Source organism: Pecten maximus, chromosome 4 (genome assembly GCF_902652985.1).
Source record: "Pecten maximus chromosome 4, xPecMax1.1, whole genome shotgun sequence".
NCBI classification, from domain to species: domain Eukaryota; kingdom Metazoa; phylum Mollusca; class Bivalvia; order Pectinida; family Pectinidae; genus Pecten; species Pecten maximus.
Window position 1 is genome coordinate 44,888,173 of NC_047018.1, and position 20,973 is coordinate 44,909,145.

Here is a 20,973-nt window from a genome sequence, read left to right on the forward strand (position 1 = left end):
CTATTGTATAATATATGTCACATGTGTCGACTCGCTGTATAATGAAGCGTTCGTTGATGCAACACATAATACCTAGTAATTAGGGTATACACTATATCTGAACAGTGGGTCATTGAACAGGATCAGCGGGGCCCCGGGTAACGGTCACAGGACAAGGTGACCCTCTTCAGCACGTGGACGGAATAACGGGCATTAACTGCTGAATCTATAGGGTAGGTGGTGACGTCACTGACGGCGAGTACGTGTGTACACCTTTGGGTGCAGGTGTGGTTGGGCGCGGCTAGGCTGTGTTATAAAGCTTTAAAAAAAGATATAGATAGGTGGAATTTTACCAGGTGCACACATGTACTGTTTGTGGGTATGTAGGGTAGGTGTGTACGAGTTTCAATAGGTTCAGTAGCGGTGGAGGGGAAGGGGTTGGGGTATGTAGATATGGGGAGCAGGGACTGGGGCAGACGTGCTTATAGTACTTAGAATGCATGCACGTGAGAAAAGTATTCGCAATTCAATATCAATTTCATTTCATCGCCATTTTCATTGGTATTACTATTTTCTAGACAAGCCATGGATGTTTTACAATGGTTGAAGGAAAGTTATGATTCGGCGTTGTCTAAAGGAGGTAAGTAGCCTTGATTTCTTGAGACATACTGTATATTTAAATATTTTAACCGTCTTTACAATAAATTAGATATGATGTTTTACTTATGTAAATATCAGAGGTATTGGACTTAAGCCCCAGTCACACATAACGGCGAATTGAGGCGACGCATTTGCGATCAATTTCGACAGCGAACTCTTGCGAACTTTTAAATTAAAATATCGTTTGCAACCTCTTTGAGAATTATTAGCAACACTTTGACGACAAATAGACGAACTTCTTACGAAAAAACAATTTTACACCAGGAATATTTTGCGAACATGGCGATCTTTTGCGACAGATAGCGATTGTAAGCGACCCTATTAGCGACACGGGCGCGACTTTTTTACGACACATTTACAACTAAACGCGACAGCGTGTAAGATCACTTACAATCGTTTGAGACAGATTGCGACATGTTTACAATTAATTACAACAATTAGCGATTATGATGAGATTGATTGCGAATGATTACGAATGTCATGAGATTTTGGTATAAATACAGATGTAGTTTTGCAATTAACATTCAGTTAGCTTTATTCTGAAGCAAAGGACAATATGTTACTGGCTCCAAGGAGACTCAGAGAGTTGCAACAGCTTCTCTTAGCTGACCAAGATATGCTACGGGATGACCTTGAAGTAGCAAACGAGATCATAGACTACAGTCCTGGCCATATTTTGGGTCTGTCTTGTTCAAGAACAATAAAGAAACTGGATGCATAGGTTTCATCAAAGTATTTCCCCAACGAAACAGCGTATTTTGTATGTACCACGGCACAAGATAATGCCCATTGTTTTCTATATGTATGGAAAGAGCCATTGATTTGCTATTCAGAGTTTCACAAATCGTACTGTATCAAAATGAAATGAAAGTGTAAGTCACATCACACCCAATATTTTTGCAGAAACTTTCCAGACACTCCATAATAGAATATTACGGTACAGTGAATGTTATTATTTTGGTATAGTGAGGGCATGTATGTGATAACATTATGATAATCGAATTTTACGGATGTGAGGTACATGTACATGTATATTAATAGCCCGAGTTCCTCTGGCCTACACCAGACATGGTGTCGGGGCCAGAGGAAACTCGGGCTAGTATATTAAGTGATAACATTATGTTAATAGAATTTTACGGTACAGCAAGTGTTTTTGATTTTGGTATAGTGAGTGTTTGTATGTGATAACATTATGTAATAGAATTTTACGTCAAAGCGAGTTTGATTATTTTGTATAGTGAGAGTATGTATGTGATAACATTATGTTAACAGAATTTTACGGCACAGCGAGTGTTTTTATTTTGATATACTGAGTGATTTTGAAGAGTTTAGTTTATTTCTTATGTTATATGCTGATGATTTAGTCCTGTTTTCGGAATCTGTCGAAGGTCTACAGAACCTACTAGATAACCTGGACGATTATTGCTCACAATGGAAATTAACTGTGAATAGTGAAAAAACAAAAGTTGTGGTTTTCCCAACTTCGCTTGCCAAGGGTGTTCAATACGATAACTCTCCTATTCATAGGAATAGGAGAGTATCGTATTGAACACCCTTGGCTAGCGAAGTTGTGGTTTTCCGTAAAGGCGGTAAAATTCGAAATAATGAATCGTGGACTTACCACGGGAAAAAACTTGATAGTGTTGACGAATTTTCTTACCTTGGTGTAAACCTTAGATACAACAATAAATTCACGAATTTACAACAAAAAAATGGCGGACCAAGGACGTAAAGCCATGTTTGCTTTATTTTCTAAATGTTCAAATATGAGTTCAATTGTAAAACCATGATGAGTTTGTTTGATACTTATGTAAGTAGTATTCTGTTTTATGCATGTGAAGTGTGGGGGCTCGACCAAAGGACCAGATATTGAAAATGTACATGTTCTTTTTTGTAAGAAATTACTTAAGGTTAAAAAAATCAACAAATAATGTAACAGTTTACTGGGAACTTGGTCGTTTGCCCTTAGAATATACACGCAGATATAGAATTATTAAATATTGGTTCAAACTACTCGACACAAAAAACTGTATTTTGAATACTGCATATGATTTTTTATTAAGTAAAAACACTGGTTTATGTTTTAATTGGGTACACGGTGTAAAGGAGTTATTATGCTCTTTAGGTTTCGGCGAAATATGGTTCTGTCAATCACCAAATAACTCTGAAACTATTTTACCTTGTATACGACAAAGAATTTTTGACCAAGCCCAACAGTATTTGAGAGATGCATTAGAAAAGTCCTCGAAATGTGTTTTATATAAACATATTGTGGATAATTTTTCTATTCAGTTCTATTTAACTAAGTATCTACCTATGAAATTCAGAATATGTTTATCAAAACTACGCATGTCTGCGCATTCCTTTGCAATCGAAACTGGCCGCTTTAACAATATTGATCGAAATATGAGACACTGTTTAATTTGTAAATCAACGACTGAGATAGAAGATGAATACCATTTTGTATTAATATGTAATAAGTATACCAATTTAAGAAGACGCCTCATTAAGAAATACTATTGGCAAAAGCCTTCAATGTTCAAATTGATACAGTTATTAAGTGTACAAAATATCAAAGAATTAAGTCGCTTAGGCAAATTTATATTTGAAGCAAACAAAATCCGATCTTTATATCTTTAATCCGTACTCCACTTTGTATTTGTACTGTAGCATTGCTGTTCTATGCCATTATCATGTATTGTTTTGTTTATAATATGTACTTATGGGCCGTATGGCCTACAGTCAATAAAGAAATTGAGTGTACGTACATGTATGTGATAACATTATGCTTATATAATATAACGACAATGTCTACTTAATGTTTTAATACATTAATTACAACCGTTTTCCGCCAGACGAACGGGTCGAGTCCTGGCTCCTGATGGAATCCCCAGGGCCTGTCCTCACTCTAGTGGCACTTTACCTGGCTATGGTGTACCTTGGCCCCCGGGCAATGGCCCCATACCAACCCGTCTCCCTCAAATTCGCCCTGGTCGGGTACAACCTGGGGTTGGTCTGCCTCTCCGCCTACATGTTCTACGAGGTAGGCTTTATGGCTATACATGTTCATATGTTGGTTTCCTTTCTATATATATTTGATAGATCGAGTAAGCTGCTTCCACGTATTATATTCCCTTGACGCTATGGTAATTTATTAATTATCCGTTGTGTTACGGTAGAAATTTAATATGTTTTAGATTGACACTGTTTTGTCTCGTCGATAAGAACTTATCTTGACATCAATACTGGCTCTCATAGAAATCACCCCCAGTCATGCACATTTGAATATTGTGCTGAGACGAAAAAGTTACCTGAAAATAAAGTCATTTCACTGACGCTACGCTATGACATCAAAAATAACCTCCTAAAACTGATCTTTTTTTCGCGTGAATTTTGATTACAGTTCCTAGTGACCAGCGTCCAGTCCGGGTACAGCTTAAGATGTCAGCCGGTCGACTACTCTCACGAGCCTTTGGCTAAGCGGGTAAGGCGCGAAGAGCAGTCGTTTGTAAAAAAAAAAAAAAAATGTCAATAAGATCTTTTCAAATCTTTAATTGCATCTAGAATGTAATGTGTATCACAGGGATTTGATAATGGGTCCACAATGAGCCCCGCTGTGTGATATTTCGAATAAAAAAACGGAGAGAATATATTTTTTTTCTTCAAATTATTTTGATTTTATTCCTGTCTTGCTGAATTTGATATCTTTCTCTATTTACAGATGGCGAAAGTCTGCTGGTGGTATTTTTTCTCCAAAATAATAGAATTTTTAGACACTGTAAGTACAAACTATGTTTATTATAACTACTTCCTGAATCCAGTCCCACCCATGGTACTTCCGATCATGTCGCACAGACTTCCGAACCTAGGTTATCATTCATAATTCCGGATCAGGAAAATTAATATTCAGCAATGTTCTATTATGGAAATCGTTTACATTCCGGGGTATACGTAAATTTAACGTAACGTAAATGAAACATTAACATAGTTGTAACTTAGAAAAATATAAATTTATTCATTTTACAACAATTACACGAAACACGTTACATTGTATATCAACTTATATTAATCACGTTTGTTGGCTCGGATGGAAGCGCGCGAGGGGTCTTAATGTGGGAGAAAACCGGAGTACCCGGGCAAAGCTGCTTTTATTCCACGAGGTTGAGAAGAATTAGTTTGCAAAATTTCAAATACAGGATATCATACACCAGACAATGATGCCGAATCGATCCAAAAATATTAATTTCGCTTGTCGTAATCGGTATTATCAAGAATGATTTGGCTATGTTTTATTTTGTTTCAGGCATTTTTCATTCTGAGAAAGAAAAACGACCAAGTAACTTTTCTCCACGTGTACCATCATAGCACCATGCCTATCAATTGGTGGCTAGGGGTTAAGTTCGTGGCTGGAGGTCAAGGTTAGTTACGAAAGGTCAAGGTCGAACAGTGTACTTCTTTAGTGTGCACATCTGTCATCTATATGAATTTATTTGGAAAAAATGCATTTTGCAATTTTATGACACATTTTTGTTGAAACTATGTTTCTGTTAACGGGAACAAACTTTTTGAAGCATGCGATGTCATTTCCGGTCTGCAACTTGTACTAGCAGTTTTGACTTCCGGTCTTTCAGATTGTGGGGATCATATCGTAATTTGTTTGTTTCTGGGACGCCTTTTCCCAAAAGTATGTAAATAGGTTTATTTCATTAACATATATGGGTAAAGCTATTTTTTTTCTTTTATGACCAAGAAATAAGGAAATAAGAAAACAGTGTAGCTGGATACAAAATTATTTTTTTAAACGGACGCATAATTATATTCCGGAATTTACAGTAAAGGGAGCTAAATTAAGCACCAATGGGGTGGATTTTGTTTTGAATCGTGGATTACATCAATTATAAAGTATTCGTTAAAACCTTTGTTCCAGCTTGGTTTCTCGCTACTCTAAACTCTTTCGTCCATATTGTGATGTACTCCTATTATGGATTGTCTGCCCTTGGCCCACACATGAAGAAATATCTTTGGTGGAAGCGCTACCTTACAATACTTCAGTTGGTAAGTCAAAATTTAGAAAAAAAAAAAAAAAAAAATGAAGAAGAAGAAAAAGCATATTATAATCCGGTGAAATTAATACAGCAAATCAAGTATGGAGATCAGCATAATATCTCGGTCTTGAAACCGGTACCCTCCGGCTTTTTTGGTGAACGTGTTCTGAGAGTTTGCCGCCTCTATCTCTGCGTAGGTCTTTAAGCTGAATTGGAACCTGAAGGCCGATAGACTGACAACTATGTAAGGATGTATACTATACTGTTAGCTAATTAATTTCCGGAATATTTTCTGAGACCAACTCACATACTCTCTGACACTGAAAAAAACAACTCAGAATAGTCTTGAAAACGCCGTTTTAATTGCGAGTCAGAGGAATAAGCCAGTTTGACACCTGGATATCAAACTGTTCCTAAAGTTCCTAAATGATGTGGGTTTTTTTTTCTCAGAGCCAGTTTTTTGCCGTGATTGTCCACACCGGATACAATATGACGATAGACTGTGCTTTCCCTAATGGATTTAACATCGCCGTGTTTCTATACGCCATCAGTCTTGTTTTCTTATTCTCCAACTTCTTCAAGAACGCCTATACCAAGTCAAAGGTGGATTAGACAACAAACTCCGAGAGGGATGATCAAATCAATTCACAGACGAGTGACCAGTCATTTTAAACCTGTCTACCGGAAATCGAATTCACATTTATCAAACTTGGGGCCGGTTAGTTTATGCGGACAAACCGGTTCATAAGTTTTTAAATGTAATATTTCAAACCTATATCTTGACGGACCTGCACATGTTAATACAGGTCTTGGAAGTCTTTGTCAAGGCTCGTCTGAAAACAATATAAAATCACCAGGTCCGTCTTTATTTCATAAACGAACAACACCGGTCCAAGTGGTCTAACCGTTTGGACCTCAAAAACGAAAACGGCCCCAGTCACCGGAAATCGTACTCACTATCTTGGGCTATATTTTATTGTAGCGACAATATGGGCGAGAAGTGACGTCATCATTGAAATACCATCATATCTTACGAAACCACAAGGGAGGTAATTTAATCGATTTAAGTGATTACAGAAAATAATACTAGTTCATATATCGTTTTGATGATATTTTTGATGCAATTACTATCTTTAGAAATATATTACTCATATTCTAGGTGTGCAGGTTCGAGATCGGCTTATCTCGCCTCGAACGAGATTTTGTTAGAGATTAACAACATTCGACTGACAGCAATGGATATTGATTAAAGTGGGTAACGGATTATGATTATGACTAAAACCAAAGAGAACAAGTTTATTTGTATTATTAGTGATATTAGATAAAGTTATATTTTGAAATGACATAGAACCTGGATATATTGATACAAAGGAAAATTAGCCATAATTCTATACCAAGTCACGTTCGTGATACTTAGAAACCAAAGATAAAATCTACATGGTCATGACCAATAAGCCAAAGAGAGTTATCTAGTCTTAGAAGGGCTCACACAACTTAATTTGATTTAAACATATTTTATTTGTATCAGTATATACAAGAGAATTGGGCACAAGTTTTCAAACTTATATGAAGCCCTTTCCCAATTATCATGATTTTTTACAATTTTTATACAAGATGACATGACATTTGAAATATTATCAATTATATTGGGGGGGGGGGGGGGGGGGGGGGGGGGAGAGAGAGAGAGAGAGAGAGAGAGAGAGAGAGAGAGAGAGAGAGAGGAGAGAGAGAGAGAGAGAGAGAGAGAGAGAGAGAGAGAGAGAGAGAGAGAGAGAGAGAGAGAGAGAGAGAGAGAGAGAAACAGAGAGTCAGAGAGAGGTATTACGATTCGAATTTAATATTTTACTATATGTTATTACTTGTGACTCCATCCCTTCATTCGCTCATTTGAAGTTCAAACAATTTGAAATTAATGTCAAATTGAAGTTTGAAGTTTTCGCTTCCGGATAAATGTTGTTATTGTATACGATTTTTAGGTTTGATGGCAAAAAAGAGCACACTAGTACCTGAAAGACGGTGACACTGGCATTTACAGTGTACTGGGGAACCCCCACCTGGGGAATTCCCGCCTTTTACAAATAAAATCCTACGTCATTCTATTTTCAGTAGGAGTGTATATTTTTTTATTTTCCAAATTTCAAGACAATGCTCTTTATTCTCGTATATAGAAAGTACCCATTTCATATGTTATTTACTCAGGAAAACAGCTACAAACCTAAGAAACACATTTTCTTCAGGGGCTTGGTTCATGGTGAACCAGCTGATTGACTGATTTAGTTGTGCGAGTCCTAGAAGAGATATAGTCACATTATCTAGTCATTGGACGAATAAGTAAAACATATATCAAATCAAAGTGTGGAGCTATATTCCTGTTTTAGCTGAATCAAGTCCTGACAATACTCTCGATTTCAACGATATTACAAAAAAAAGAGTCTGGGTGAACAAGATTACGGAAAAATTCGGGTCAACAAAGTATTTATTTAAATTGTGAATTTTGTATATTGTAAGCAATTTGAAGATAATTGTTTTGTGCTAAATACTACAGGTGCCTGGAACCTATTTTTATATGATTTTAAAAATCTTTTAAATCAAAACTAAGTATAATACGGGGATCTTTTTATCTATACTATTATATACAGGTTCCAGAGCATAGGCACCCGTGGAATCCCCATATTCACTTTATTAGCATTCAAATTATTTTAATACATATAACACAATGTCACGTGATCACTCAGATCCAGACAACTTTCTTTATGTCGAGAATGCGTTTTTATTTGTGTTTAGGATTAAATCCAAGATTTTATAAAATTCATTTTTTGTAATAGGTACCAAATGTTTGATGTCTTTTTATAATTAAATGTCAATTAAAAAATCTGTTGTGTTTGTGATTTTTTACTTAAGGATATTTGTGAATTTAATATGGCGTAAAATTATGGTAGCTGATTTCGGCCATGTCGCACCTCCTCGTGCAGAGAGCGACATCACGACATGTTTCTGTCGCATTGACGTTCTTCGTTTGGCGCGGGCCAGATGGCCGAAATCAGCCACCATATAAAGTTGAAGCCAAACACGTTTCACTCACAACGTTTTAACGTGCTTCAGTACATAACCAAACACCCTGTTATCAATAATGCCCCCCCCCCCCCCCCCCCCCCCCCCCCCCCCCCCCCCCCCCCCCCCTCCACAAATGTTTTGATTGGGTATACATTAAAAATCATTGTATCAGTGTTTATCTATGTCGTGCCAGGCTTGTTTTTGTTCAAATGATCAAAATAGTGTTTTATTAATAATTTTCATGATAAAAACGTCTATAAATATTCATATAAACTGTCTAATTTGAGCCTTTTCACGCTGCTTTTTTGCAAAATAAATAAGTAAATAAATAAAAAAAAAAAAAAAAAAAACCCAGACATATGTAAGCGTTTTGCTATAACACGTGTAGACTTATTCCAGGTGTGGACCCGGCTACCTGTCCACGTGCGTTGACATTGAGACCAAACGTCTCAAATTTTCAAAGACAAGGTTTTTTTTGCCAAATATATTAACTAGTTGAAATAAATAAATCGACTATATACTCTTTTTATGATTATGTTATTATATTTGATGATATTAAGGAGTAAAAGTGTCATGATCGACCTTAGGACGGTCTCGCCTGAGGAGTAAAAGTGTCATGATCCACCTTAGGACGGTCTCGCCTGAGGCGTGAAAGTGTCATGATCCACCTTAGGACGGTCTCGCCTGAGGCGTGAAAGCGTCATGATCCACCTTAGGACGGTATCACCTGAGGAGTGAAAGTGTCATGATCCACCTTAGGACGGTATCGCCTGAGGAGTAAAAGTGTCATGATCCACCTTAGGACGGTATCGCCTGAGGAGTGAAAGTGTCATGATCCACCTTAGGACGGTCTCGCCTGAGGAGTGAGTGTCATGATCTACCTTAGGACGGTCTCGCCTGAGGAGTGAAAGTGTCATGATCTACCTTAGGACGGTCTCGCCTGAGGAGTGAGTGTCATGATCCACCTTAGGACGGTCTCGCCTGAGGAGTGAGTGTCATGATCCACCTTAGGACGGTCTCGCCTGAGGGGTGAGTGTCATGATCCACCTTAGGACGGTCTCGCCTGAGGCGTGAAAGTGTCATGATCCACCTTAGGACGGTCTCGCCTGAGGAGTGAGTGTCATGATCCACCTTAGGACGGTATCGCCTGAGGCGTGAGTGTCATGATCCACCTTAGGACGGTATCACCTGAGGAGTGAAAGTGTCATGATCCACCTTAGGACGGTATCGCCTGAGGAGTGAGTGTCATGATCCACCTCAGTACGGTATCGCCTGAGGAGTAAAAGTGTCATGATCCACCTTAGGACGGTCTCGTCTGAGGAGTTAAAGTGTCATGATCCACCTTAGGACGGTCTCGCCTGAGGCGTGAAAGTGTCATGATCCACCTTAGGACGGTCTCGCCTGAGGCGTGAAAGTGTCATGATCCACCTTAGGAAGGTCTCGCCTGAGGAGTGAGTGTCATGATCCACCTCAGTACGGTATCGCCTGAGGAGTAAAAGTGTCATGATCCACCTTAGGCCGGTCTCGCCTGAGGAGTTAAAGTGTCATGATCCACCTTAGGACGGTCTCGCCTGAGGCGTGAAAGTGTCATGATCCACCTTAGGACGGTATCACCTGAGGAGTAAAAGTGTCATGATCCACCTTAGGACGGTCTCACCTGAGGAGTGAAAGTGTCATGATCCACCTTAGGACGGTCTCGCCTGAGGAGTGAAAGTGTAATGATCCACCTTAGGACGGGCTCGCCTGAGGAGTGAAAGTGTCATGATCCACCTTAGGACGGTCTCGCCTGAGGAGTAAAAGTGTCATGATCCACCTTAGGACGGTATCGCCTGAGTAGTGAGTGTTATGATCCACCTTAGGACGGTCTCGCCTGAGGAGTGAAAGTGTCATGATCCACCTTAGGATGGTCTCGCCTGAGGAGTGAAAGTGTCATGATCCACCTTAGGACGGTATCGCCTGAGGAGTGAGTGTCATGATCCACCTTAGGACGGTCTCGCCTGAGGAGTAAAAGTGTCATGATCCACCTTAGGACGGTATCGCCTGAGGAGTGAGTGTCATGATCCACCTTAGGACGGTCTCGCCTGAGGAGTAAAAGTGTCATGATCCACCTTAGGACGGTATCGCCTGAGGAGTAAAAGTGTCATGATCCACCTTAGGACGGTCTCGCCTGAGGAGTGAGTGTCATGATCCACCTTAGGACGGTCTCGCCTGAGGAGTGAGTGTCATGATCCACCTTAGGACGGTATCGCCTGAGGAGTAAAAGTGTCATGATCCACCTTAGGACGGTCTCGCCTGAGGAGTGAAAGTGTCATGATCCACCTTAGGACGGTATCACCTGAGGAGTGAAAGTGTCATGATCCACCTTAGGACGGTATTGTGTGTGCGACATTTCGCTCTCCGTAGTGGATGTCCTACTACTCGGCTAAAATTATACAGTGTAAAGCTAGATATGCAAGTATTTGCCACAGACATATCATTTGAGGTTAAAGTTACTTATATTTGTGAGATTATTTAATTATCGAATTAACCCGGAAGGAAGTTAATTCTTTCTCGAGTTAATTTTCTGTGATACGATACAGAATTAAGTTGTGAGCGTTCGGGTAGCACGTCAAAACCGATGTGAGAACCCATGTGAAAATCATTGCTGTAAAACTGTATCTACACAGATCATAAAAAGAGAAATATAATTTATGGGCTTTACTTTAAACATTTACAATTATGACTCGACGCCAGCATAAGCTCTGCCATGTTAACATGAAGTGTGTCGAGGTGTGTATGAGGGTGTGTATGTGGGGTGTGTGTGTGGGTGGGTTGTTGTAACTCACAACTATCCAAAACCTGGAATAATCTTCCGTAGGACATTGTTTCCACTCCAAATATCAGTAACTTTTATGATTAGAATGTCAGTATGACGATTTTTGATTATGAATTTAAAAGCAAATTTTAGTAATTAACTGTGCAATATTAAAGTACGTGATTATAAAATTGTTATTTTTGTATATATTAGACGGGTCCACTACAATGTCTTTATCACTAGATATAATAAGGTCGTTATTTTTCCATTTTGGTTACCCATGCACATGGAATCCATAAGGGACAACTAAATATATGCAGATATGAGAGACCTATATGCGGCTAATGTGATCACGTGATCAGACTTATCTCTCGTTGGACCTAGATAACCGGTGTTGGTAAATACCCCTTATACAAATACCCCGGACTTTGGACTAATAAAGAGTTATTTCCCTTAGACCGACAACAACGATTAGACAACAGATGAAGCTATTATTGACGGAGTTCTCTACGCACGGATCATCGTTATTTGTCTGTGTTTGAGGCTCCAAACACATTGACACGTCATCTTTGTTTCTGAGATTCAGGCAAGTTAGCAGATGCTCATGTTCATGATGTTTAAAAGATATATGGAAAATGTTGTAAAGTGTGCAAAAAACGTTTGGGGTGTAATAAACTAAATACCAACGTGGTAGACGTTATTCATGTTCCGGATTTCAGCGGGTATAGAAAGGTCGGGCACGTAATAAGGAAACCCCGAGATATTAAACGTGGTGTCTTTAGCGTAGAAGTTACGTAATTTTCGCACGATATATAGATCCAATCATGTGTGCATGTATTAGATATTTTATCGATAATCAATTCAATAATTAAATACCATAATGTGACAGGACATTGAGTTGTGAGGCATGTAAAAAAAATCGTCTTCGTTAATTTAAATTCCAGAATATATTCTCTATAATGATTGAAGTTTCGGGTACTAAAAATGTCCTCTTATTCAATATATAGAGAAAAATCAAACTCCATTTGTAAATTGAAATCTTACGTAGTTTAGACAGAAAAAAATGGCTAAAAACGAGATAAACGAACGCGTTAGCATTTAGATTCTAACGTATAAAAACACACGTAAATCATATTTCAAGGCGATATACAGCCAAGTTTAACGCGTTAAATACCGTAGCCCTATTAATGGACGAGTCATCGTCGGATACCCACGGTTCATATGTCACTTGGCCGTGGGTCAGCTAAAAAAAAAAACAAAAAAACCCAACAATAATTATATAAACAAACACCCCCCCCCCCCCCTCCCCCCCTAAAAAAAAAAAAAAAAAAAAAAAAGTTTAAATAGAGACCGTTTGATTGGCTCCGTCACAGTTTCCTTAAGGACTTTTAGCCAATGAGATTGCAATCGATCGTAGATGTATCCAACGATGCTAGAAACAGGCTTCTCAGCTTCTCATGAAAAGTGAAACACCAGTTGATTACTCTTATCAGAGATGTATATATCATTATGCATCTCTGCTATTATCAATTTTTCTTCTTTCAATACCACTTTCGGTTTCATCGAGTGCCACAGGCTGCAACGTACTGTGAAGTTTATGTGATAGGATATAGATGGTAAGGGAAAATATCTTGACGAATTTAGAACGTAGACCTAGATCTATATATAACTATCTATTATAGGTCTCTGTTAAGAACAATCAGTGACTTAGGACATTTTGTTTACATGTTTATACGTTTAGGCCTGTATGTTGTAGATTTGCTAAACTTTGATACAAGTAGTTGTTATACAAACCATATATCTGATGTGTTTACCATCTTTATTGTCTAGACCCCCTTAAAGTACAAATATGTAGCCAGGTTTAGTTATAACATAATCTAGAGTTCGTAGGTCCCGAGTTCGGATACCGACATTTTATACCTTATTAAACCATGATTTATCCATTAATCACATGTTGTGTTGTCGCACGGGACATTCAACAAAATAATAATAATTTATATGAACATTATGTCTGTTTCAGCTGAATTTGAGAAGACAAGATGGGGGAAACATTCATGGAACAAGTTCAAGACTTTTACAACTCGTCCATGGCGAGGGGAGGTAATATGTTAACCAAAGGGAGATAATGTGTTCAATACAGGGGAATTTTAAAGGTATCATGTCACTAAAATGTGCCGTAACAAAGACCTCATGTAAGGGGAAATGAATTAAGGTACAAGGTTATATGCGGTACTTCAGGCTAGGTGAGATTTTTTTTTAAAACCTTTGCTCAAATTAATTTTTTTTCAGACAAGAGAGTAGAGAACTGGCTGCTGATGGGAAACCCGGCGATCATTTCGATCATATTCCTTTCCTATCTCATCGTCGTCCTTGCTGGCCCCGCCCTGATGAGGGATAAACAACCCGTGCCTCTCAAATGGGTTCTGCTTCCTTACAATTTTTTCTGCGTTTGTCTCGCATCTTACATGTTTTACGAGGTAAATTATATTCTCTCTCTTCTCCATATTGTGATCGGAACCCATGTACCTTAAAAACGGCTTTTTTGAAATGACAATATTCGACAAACTAAATTTGTCTACGAAAGCCGCTTGGGTGAAATTACGCAAGAGAAAAAATGTTTTTGCGCAATAACGTGTACGACGCGAAACCATGGATTTTTTTCCACTACGAAAATGAGTCCAATCTGCTTTCGTACATTTCCTGGGAAAGGTAGAATCCTTTTCTAGGTTATATTTGGTTCACAAATGCGGACCGGGATGGTCCAAAGGACACAAGCGGTTTTCGTTCATTGGGGTTATCCTCCCTATAACCTGTAAAAATGACACCAATAACATGCAGTGCCTCAAAGTTGTTATCATAAACAGTATGAACTAGTTTTCAGGCGTAAAAACCACAGGGAATTGGCTCAAAACACAACCGATAGTCCATGTATATGTATTACATGATACATTATATTTAATGTAGACCGTAGGTTAAAATTTTTTACCCTGTGCTTTTGATAAATACATTTACCGAACTAGAAGATCTTGGTGCAGTTGGGTTCCTTATCTTGCACAATTAAAAGTTGTTTGTCCCCTCGCGCGCGCCCACGCGCTTGTACAATAATTACCATGTCCTATTCTTTTGCAGTTCCTTGTTACTTCGCTCCTGTCAAACTACAGTTACCTGTGTCAGCCCGTCGATTATAGTAACAGTCCACTAGCTATGAGGGTGAGTGGTCGGAAATATATTCTTATTGTTACTTAAGTATGTATGTGAAATTGGTGTGTCAGGTATGACGATTCAGTGACTACACTATATACACTGAGGAGTTTAATGTACGAGATTGTAACCAAATCGACAGGTCATTTCGTCTCAACTTAAATTATGATGTACCGAGTTGGCTAACAGCGTATAAGTCGATTCGGTTACACCCCCTTCCGGAATTAAAAAAAAATAAAAAAAAAATAAGCAATTCATTTATCTGGTGAAGTAATAGTGATTGGTGATAGGCTGTGAAATACCTAAGTCTAATGATTGGTCCTCGCTTATAATGACAGTTTCATATCAAAATGGATGATGGAAAAAAATAAATATTTGTAAATATTCCCGACTCTAGATTGTTTCTATCTATGGTTGAATGGTTGAATGGAACTACAGAAAATGGCGGAACTAAAATTCATTTAAAGCAGATGTGTGTATCAATTCAATTGTCTTCTTTGTTTCTGGGTTTTCAGATGGCTAATGTTTGTTGGTGGTTTTTCTTCTCCAAAGTAATCGAACTTTTAGACACGGTGAGTATTACGTGGGCTTATTGATAAGTTGTGAGCCTCGTATTGAAAGATTTGAATTGTGCCGGACGTAATGTACTTGTATTACTTTTCAACATAATCCCCTTCAGTATCTATACACATATATGTCAGCGGTGTTTAAGGGTCTAAATGACACTTTTATAGAACGCGTTTTCTTGGCTTTTCAGAAAGTCATCCACTGCTTGTTATGGTTAGGGTTTGGGTAAGGGTTAGGGTGCCTGAAAAAGCTGTTTTCAGTTTTGGAATACATTTTTTTTAATTGTAGATTAAAGTATGATGGAGCGTGATCAGGTGAATAAGGCGGATGCTCAATCAATTTAAAGCCGCAATCGTGAATGGCAGCCATGGCAATGACAGACTCTTTCACCCTAACCTAACCCTGACTGATTTTGTCTTTTTTGCAAAAGCCGACTGTCTTGTTTAATTTAGAGTGCTACCTCGTCGATATAAACTAACCAAAAGAGACCAGTCCTTGGGTACAAGGCCCTATATAGTCATAGATTGTTTGACTTAAAAAGAACATCCTTGAGTGTCTCCTTCAATACGAGGCTCACAACTAATCAATCATCCCTCGTAATTATACTGTCTGTTATATATTATCAGGATGCACGGACAACAATGAAAATGATGCAGTATCGTTAATCCAGCAATACCTGATCCTGTTGTCCCTGCTACCTAGACTCGTTTATCCAGATATAATGATCCGATTGACACTCGATCCAGACTCTTTAATCCGTCATTTGTCTTGTTGTCCGACTGTTCACATTCGTTAAACTGTCACCACATTTCCAGCTTGTCCTTCTATCTAGTCGTATGAATATGGCTGTCAGTAATTTGGTTGTCTACCGATCCAGTCGAATGAGACACATTCTGTATATAAGGAAACAGTTCAATCTCTTTGTAAAGCTGTTCCTGTAATTAGGCAGTCTCGAAATAGTACTATTTCGGTGGGAAGGACTGGATTAGAATGGAATGTTTCTTAATTTACCAGTAACCCAATTTCAAAGTTTCACCAAAACTCCGAAGTACCTTTCGTATTCACCTCTATCGGTTCAAACAATGATTTATTTATTTCACACTTTCAATCAACATGATTTTGGTAAATTACAGGTGTTTTTCATCATGAGGAAGAAGTTTGACCAAGTATCATTCTTGCACGTGTATCATCACTGTACCATGATCATCAACTGGTGGATGGGGGTCAAGTACATCGCTGGGGGTCAAGGTAAGGTCACGAACTGGTAGGGGCCAAGGTAAGATGACAAAATTGTCAGGTGTCAAGGTTAGATCACAAAACTGTTTGGTGTCAGCATGAGGTCACAATCTGGAAGCAGTCAAGGTGAGGTCACAAATTGATACGGGTCAAATAAAAGTCACAGACTGATACGGGTCAAGGTCAGATCATAAAATTGTTCTGGGTCATGGATAGCAAAATCAGAGGTCGAAGTAAGGTCACAAAATTGTTGAGTCGAATTAGATACTTTTACATCAATATATAAGATGTCCATAACCAAAACATTAACATATCAGAAAGTGTCATTTATTGCGTTTATTACCATCATAAACGTCAATGTGTCGCCATTTGATCTTGTCGGCCATTTTTCATAAATAGTATTGAAGCTAAAATAAATTAGTTTTTTTTACAGCATTTTTCATCGGGATGTTGAACTCATTTGTACATATCATCATGTACTCCTACTACTTCCTGTCCGGTATTGGGCCACATATGCAGAAATACCTCTGGTGGAAACGCTACCTCACACGACTGCAGTTGGTGAGTAACTCTCGGTGTTTGACGGCATTCATTATAACCGATACTAATGAAAACTATGAGTGGGAAAATTCACATCTGACATTAAAAACTATTAAATATTTGAAATTGTGAATGGTTGATTATTACTAGCGCTGATTATCATAGAGATATAATTAAGCATACATTCAACTTGATCTGAAACTTAGTGTTGCTAAAAATCATTGACACGAAGTCTATACAAATTTTAGCAGTAAAAAGACTGGTTCACCTGTTGTCAGTATAATGTGACCTGGTGGGGTGTCCTGTTGGGTGTCCTGTTGGGTGTCTCAGCAGTATGCTAAAACTACTGGTTGACCTGTTGTCAGTATAATGTGACCTGGTGGGGTGTCCTGTTGGGTGTCCTTGGCAGTATGCTTCAGTGAGGTAGCACTATAAAATCGGCATCAGTTCCGCGCTATCACAATGAGACAATATATACCACTGCCTCCCAAAACACACACCACACCACATGCATGCCTCTCGCACACAGGGAATACCGTCCTTTAGTGTTCTCTTCATATATTGTTTTCTTATGTAAGTAATGTTGGTGTACCAATTTATTATCACGTTAATATGTTTAAATATAATAATATAGAAAACTATTTGAACATCACGTGGAATTTTGGCTTTTCCTGTACCTGATTTATTAACCCCTGATCAGAAACCGATTTACTAGACTAACATACATTTATCTGACTCCAATCAGGATTTTGCTGAGCATTCATTAGACTAACAAATATTTATCTGGCTCCAATCAGGATTTTGCTGAACATTCAAAGCGCAATACTGCAATATCCAAGTTTCAGTCTTGGTCTGAACTGTCATATATCTACCGCGGTATATATCTACCCTGAACTGTCAATATGAATCCCTCCCTCCCTCAGAGTCTTTTCATATCAGTCAAACCTATATCTTGAACTGTTATAGCTCGAAGACCCTGCTAAACTAAAGTGAAATTCAGTTCCAACGGTAAAAATCAATATAAAACATACTTAAGCTGGCTAGAATACTCCGGACATCTGAATACTCGGGATATCTCTATTTTCTATAATCCAGTTGACTTCGATAACCAGGTTCGACTTATGAACTGTTAATTAATGTTTAATTAAGGAGATAGATTTATTTGAATGTCTATCACCTGTTTCTGAATTATTTTTCAGTGTACTTCTTACTTAAATAGCATGCTCTGTATCAAGAAAAGACAATATCTTTAAGCTAATTGAAACAATATTGATAGAAATGATCTGCCAATGCATTTTCGGTTTCCTGTAAAAGTTTACGGTTATTGGCAATGGTCAACTCTCGATTTAAGCTTTTTTAATGTTTATTTGCTATGTACTGTAGTAGATGAATATAATAAATAAAAGATCTATCAAAAAAAAAAAAAAAAAAAAAATGAAATAGACAATCAATTTGCATTTCAGTGGTATTTCGTTAAATGATTGGTACTTCAATTTAGAGCAAAGACCGTTTAGGAGATCTTCAATGTTAAAGATCTTATTTGTGGAGTTTCATAGGGTGACAGGGTACTAACACTTTCGTTCAAACGATATGTAGTTTGTTTGTACCGATCATTTGGTTCATAGAAGGTAGTTTTATTTTTGTTTTTACAGATCCAGTTCGTGGCCTTCGTCATACATACGGGATACAATTTGGTGATCGACTGTGATTTTCCTCAGGGATTCAACATCGCCGTTTTCCTTTACTCCATTTCTCTCATCGTTCTGTTTGGTAATTTCTACTATCGTGCTTACCTTCTCAAACAACGAGAACAGAAGAAGAAATTTTATTGAATTTGATATACACAAATTACTCAAAACATTCGTGAAAAACTGCTAGTCAAAGAAAGATTTGTCACACAAATATGTCGTACAATATTGAAAGTTAAACAGAGTGATTTCTAATCTAACCTCAAACCAGCCCGAGTTTCTTTGTCAGCCTTCTAACCACAATGAGGAATTGTCATCCGAGCTGTTCTTGGCGGTTCTGATAGTAACAGGAAAGAATTGTATGTCATTCACACCAGCATCTCATGGCGGTTCTGATAGTCATAGGAGATGTGTATTCACACTAGCAGGACAAAAATAGTTATGCTAAGGAATAAAATAACTACTATCGATGTTAATTAGTGTACATCTTTTGATTAGTGTAGAGTGTACTCATTCAATAATATTTTACAAGTATATCACATTTAACTGTCATAAGGAAAGTTTGATGTAGGTCCACGTTCTGTACTTTTGTTGTTACCATTTGAGCCGAAATCATCACAACCGGGAAATGTGTACAACGTCAGTAGCAGTTTACAGTGCCACCAGTAAAATTATTGTTATTTTCCATCTTTTGTTCTTTTGTTTTTGTTCTTTTCTTTTTTTTATTCTTGTGTTGCCTGCGTCAGGGTATTCACATCAATTATGGATTTTCACATCAACCAATGTTGCCCCGTTTGAAATTTTCAAATGAATGCTTAAAAAATTGGGGAAAAATAAAAATAATAAATCGTATCTTATTGCAAGTTTCTGTGAATGAAACTATTTGAAATAATGTATTTGTAATGCAATGTTACACAAATATATATACATACATTGTGATAAAATCGATTTGCCAAAAATTGTTTGCTTCATTTAAAAAAATAAATTTAAATGAAAAAAACTAGGTCCATATTGATTGTCCCTGCCTTCGTGTTTTGTCCAATCTGGATTTCCATACATTTGACCCTAGCATAAATGATATGACAAAAGAACAGCTATATGATGCAATTTTTGTATTCTTCTTCAGGTATGTGTTGAATCTGTTCCTTCATTAGTGATTTAATTAATCTTTGTTTGTTAGCTAAGGTTGAAACGCGAGGCCGGTTTGTGTTACGGTATTCCCTCGTAGCTCATTCTTCTTAAAAGTATCTAAAATTCCATTCATATATTTTACAACCTGACCCACGTTTCATCGCACTGCCATTAAAAGCGCCTTTTTCATCAATAGTTATTAGTTTATGACGAAACACATATCTTATTTAATAGTAGATATATTACGGAATGAAGTTCGTTTAGACTTTGAAAATTTCAATATTAAAGATATATCTATCATTCATAATCATAACCTGAGGAGCTTGGTTTGGTTTGGTTGTATTTGCTTAACGTCCTATCAACAGCTAAGGTCATCTAAGGACGGCCTCCCGTGCGTGCGATATGCATGCGTGTGGTGAGTGTGTATGCGTGTTTTGGGAGGCTGTGGTATGTTTATGTTAAATCTCCTTGTGATAGGCCGGAAATTTGGCCGATTTATAGTGCCTCCTCACTGAAGCATACTGCCGAAGACAGACATTTAGCACCAAAATCAACTTTAAAGTTTTTGGGGTAAGTTTTTGGAAAGCTTGTAAGTCCACACCCTTCTTATTTAGTTTATACATCCATTAGAGGTCTAGGAGCGATACTATGTGACGTACAATTTCAAAATGACATGCTTATACATACATAAAAAATGAATGCAAAGTGTGATTGCTGCCGTCGGTGAGCCTTCGCAATCATTGATTGCACTTGTTATTATTATCATTATATATATAATGTACGAGTAACAAAATTGAGGAAGGAAGCCAACTGTATGACTCGTGCCCTGACTGGGCCTCGAACTACGATCTACGGTACCCAATCGCCGAGCCGGAAATATCGGCAGCTTACACCGCTGCGCCACATCGGCGTTCTTAAAAGAACGTTTCAATGGTGCAGTGAACGTCGGCCCGATACCCTGACATGATCATAGTGGAAGTCGCCTATTAGATATGTATACCTGGATCGCAATGTATTTACATACATGGATGCGAATTGTACACATATAAATATTCATCACAGTACAACTATTTCCTGT

At 37.9% G+C, this 20,973-nt stretch overlaps 2 protein-coding genes across 2 annotated transcripts; both read left to right on the plus strand.

Annotated features, from left to right (window-relative positions):
* Positions 1-418: 418 nt before the first annotated feature.
* Positions 419-7,278, plus strand: LOC117326222 (elongation of very long chain fatty acids protein 4-like). The gene is made up of 7 exons (XM_033882885.1): positions 419-619; positions 3,495-3,682; positions 4,043-4,123; positions 4,361-4,417; positions 4,943-5,057; positions 5,567-5,694; positions 6,135-7,278. The coding sequence occupies exons 1-7, from the start codon at positions 565-567 to the stop codon at positions 6,294-6,296; spliced, it is 786 nt and encodes a 261-aa protein (XP_033738776.1). The 5' UTR covers positions 419-564; the 3' UTR covers positions 6,297-7,278.
* Positions 7,279-11,575: 4,297 nt separating this feature from the next.
* Positions 11,576-19,449, plus strand: LOC117326221 (elongation of very long chain fatty acids protein 4-like). Its single transcript, XM_033882884.1, has 8 exons — positions 11,576-12,118; positions 13,553-13,632; positions 13,822-14,009; positions 14,662-14,742; positions 15,249-15,305; positions 16,434-16,548; positions 16,970-17,097; positions 18,729-19,449. Exons 2-8 carry the CDS (start codon positions 13,572-13,574, stop codon positions 18,906-18,908), a joined length of 810 nt encoding a protein of 269 aa, XP_033738775.1. The 5' UTR covers positions 11,576-12,118; positions 13,553-13,571; the 3' UTR covers positions 18,909-19,449.
* The last annotated feature ends 1,524 nt before the right edge of the window (positions 19,450-20,973 follow it).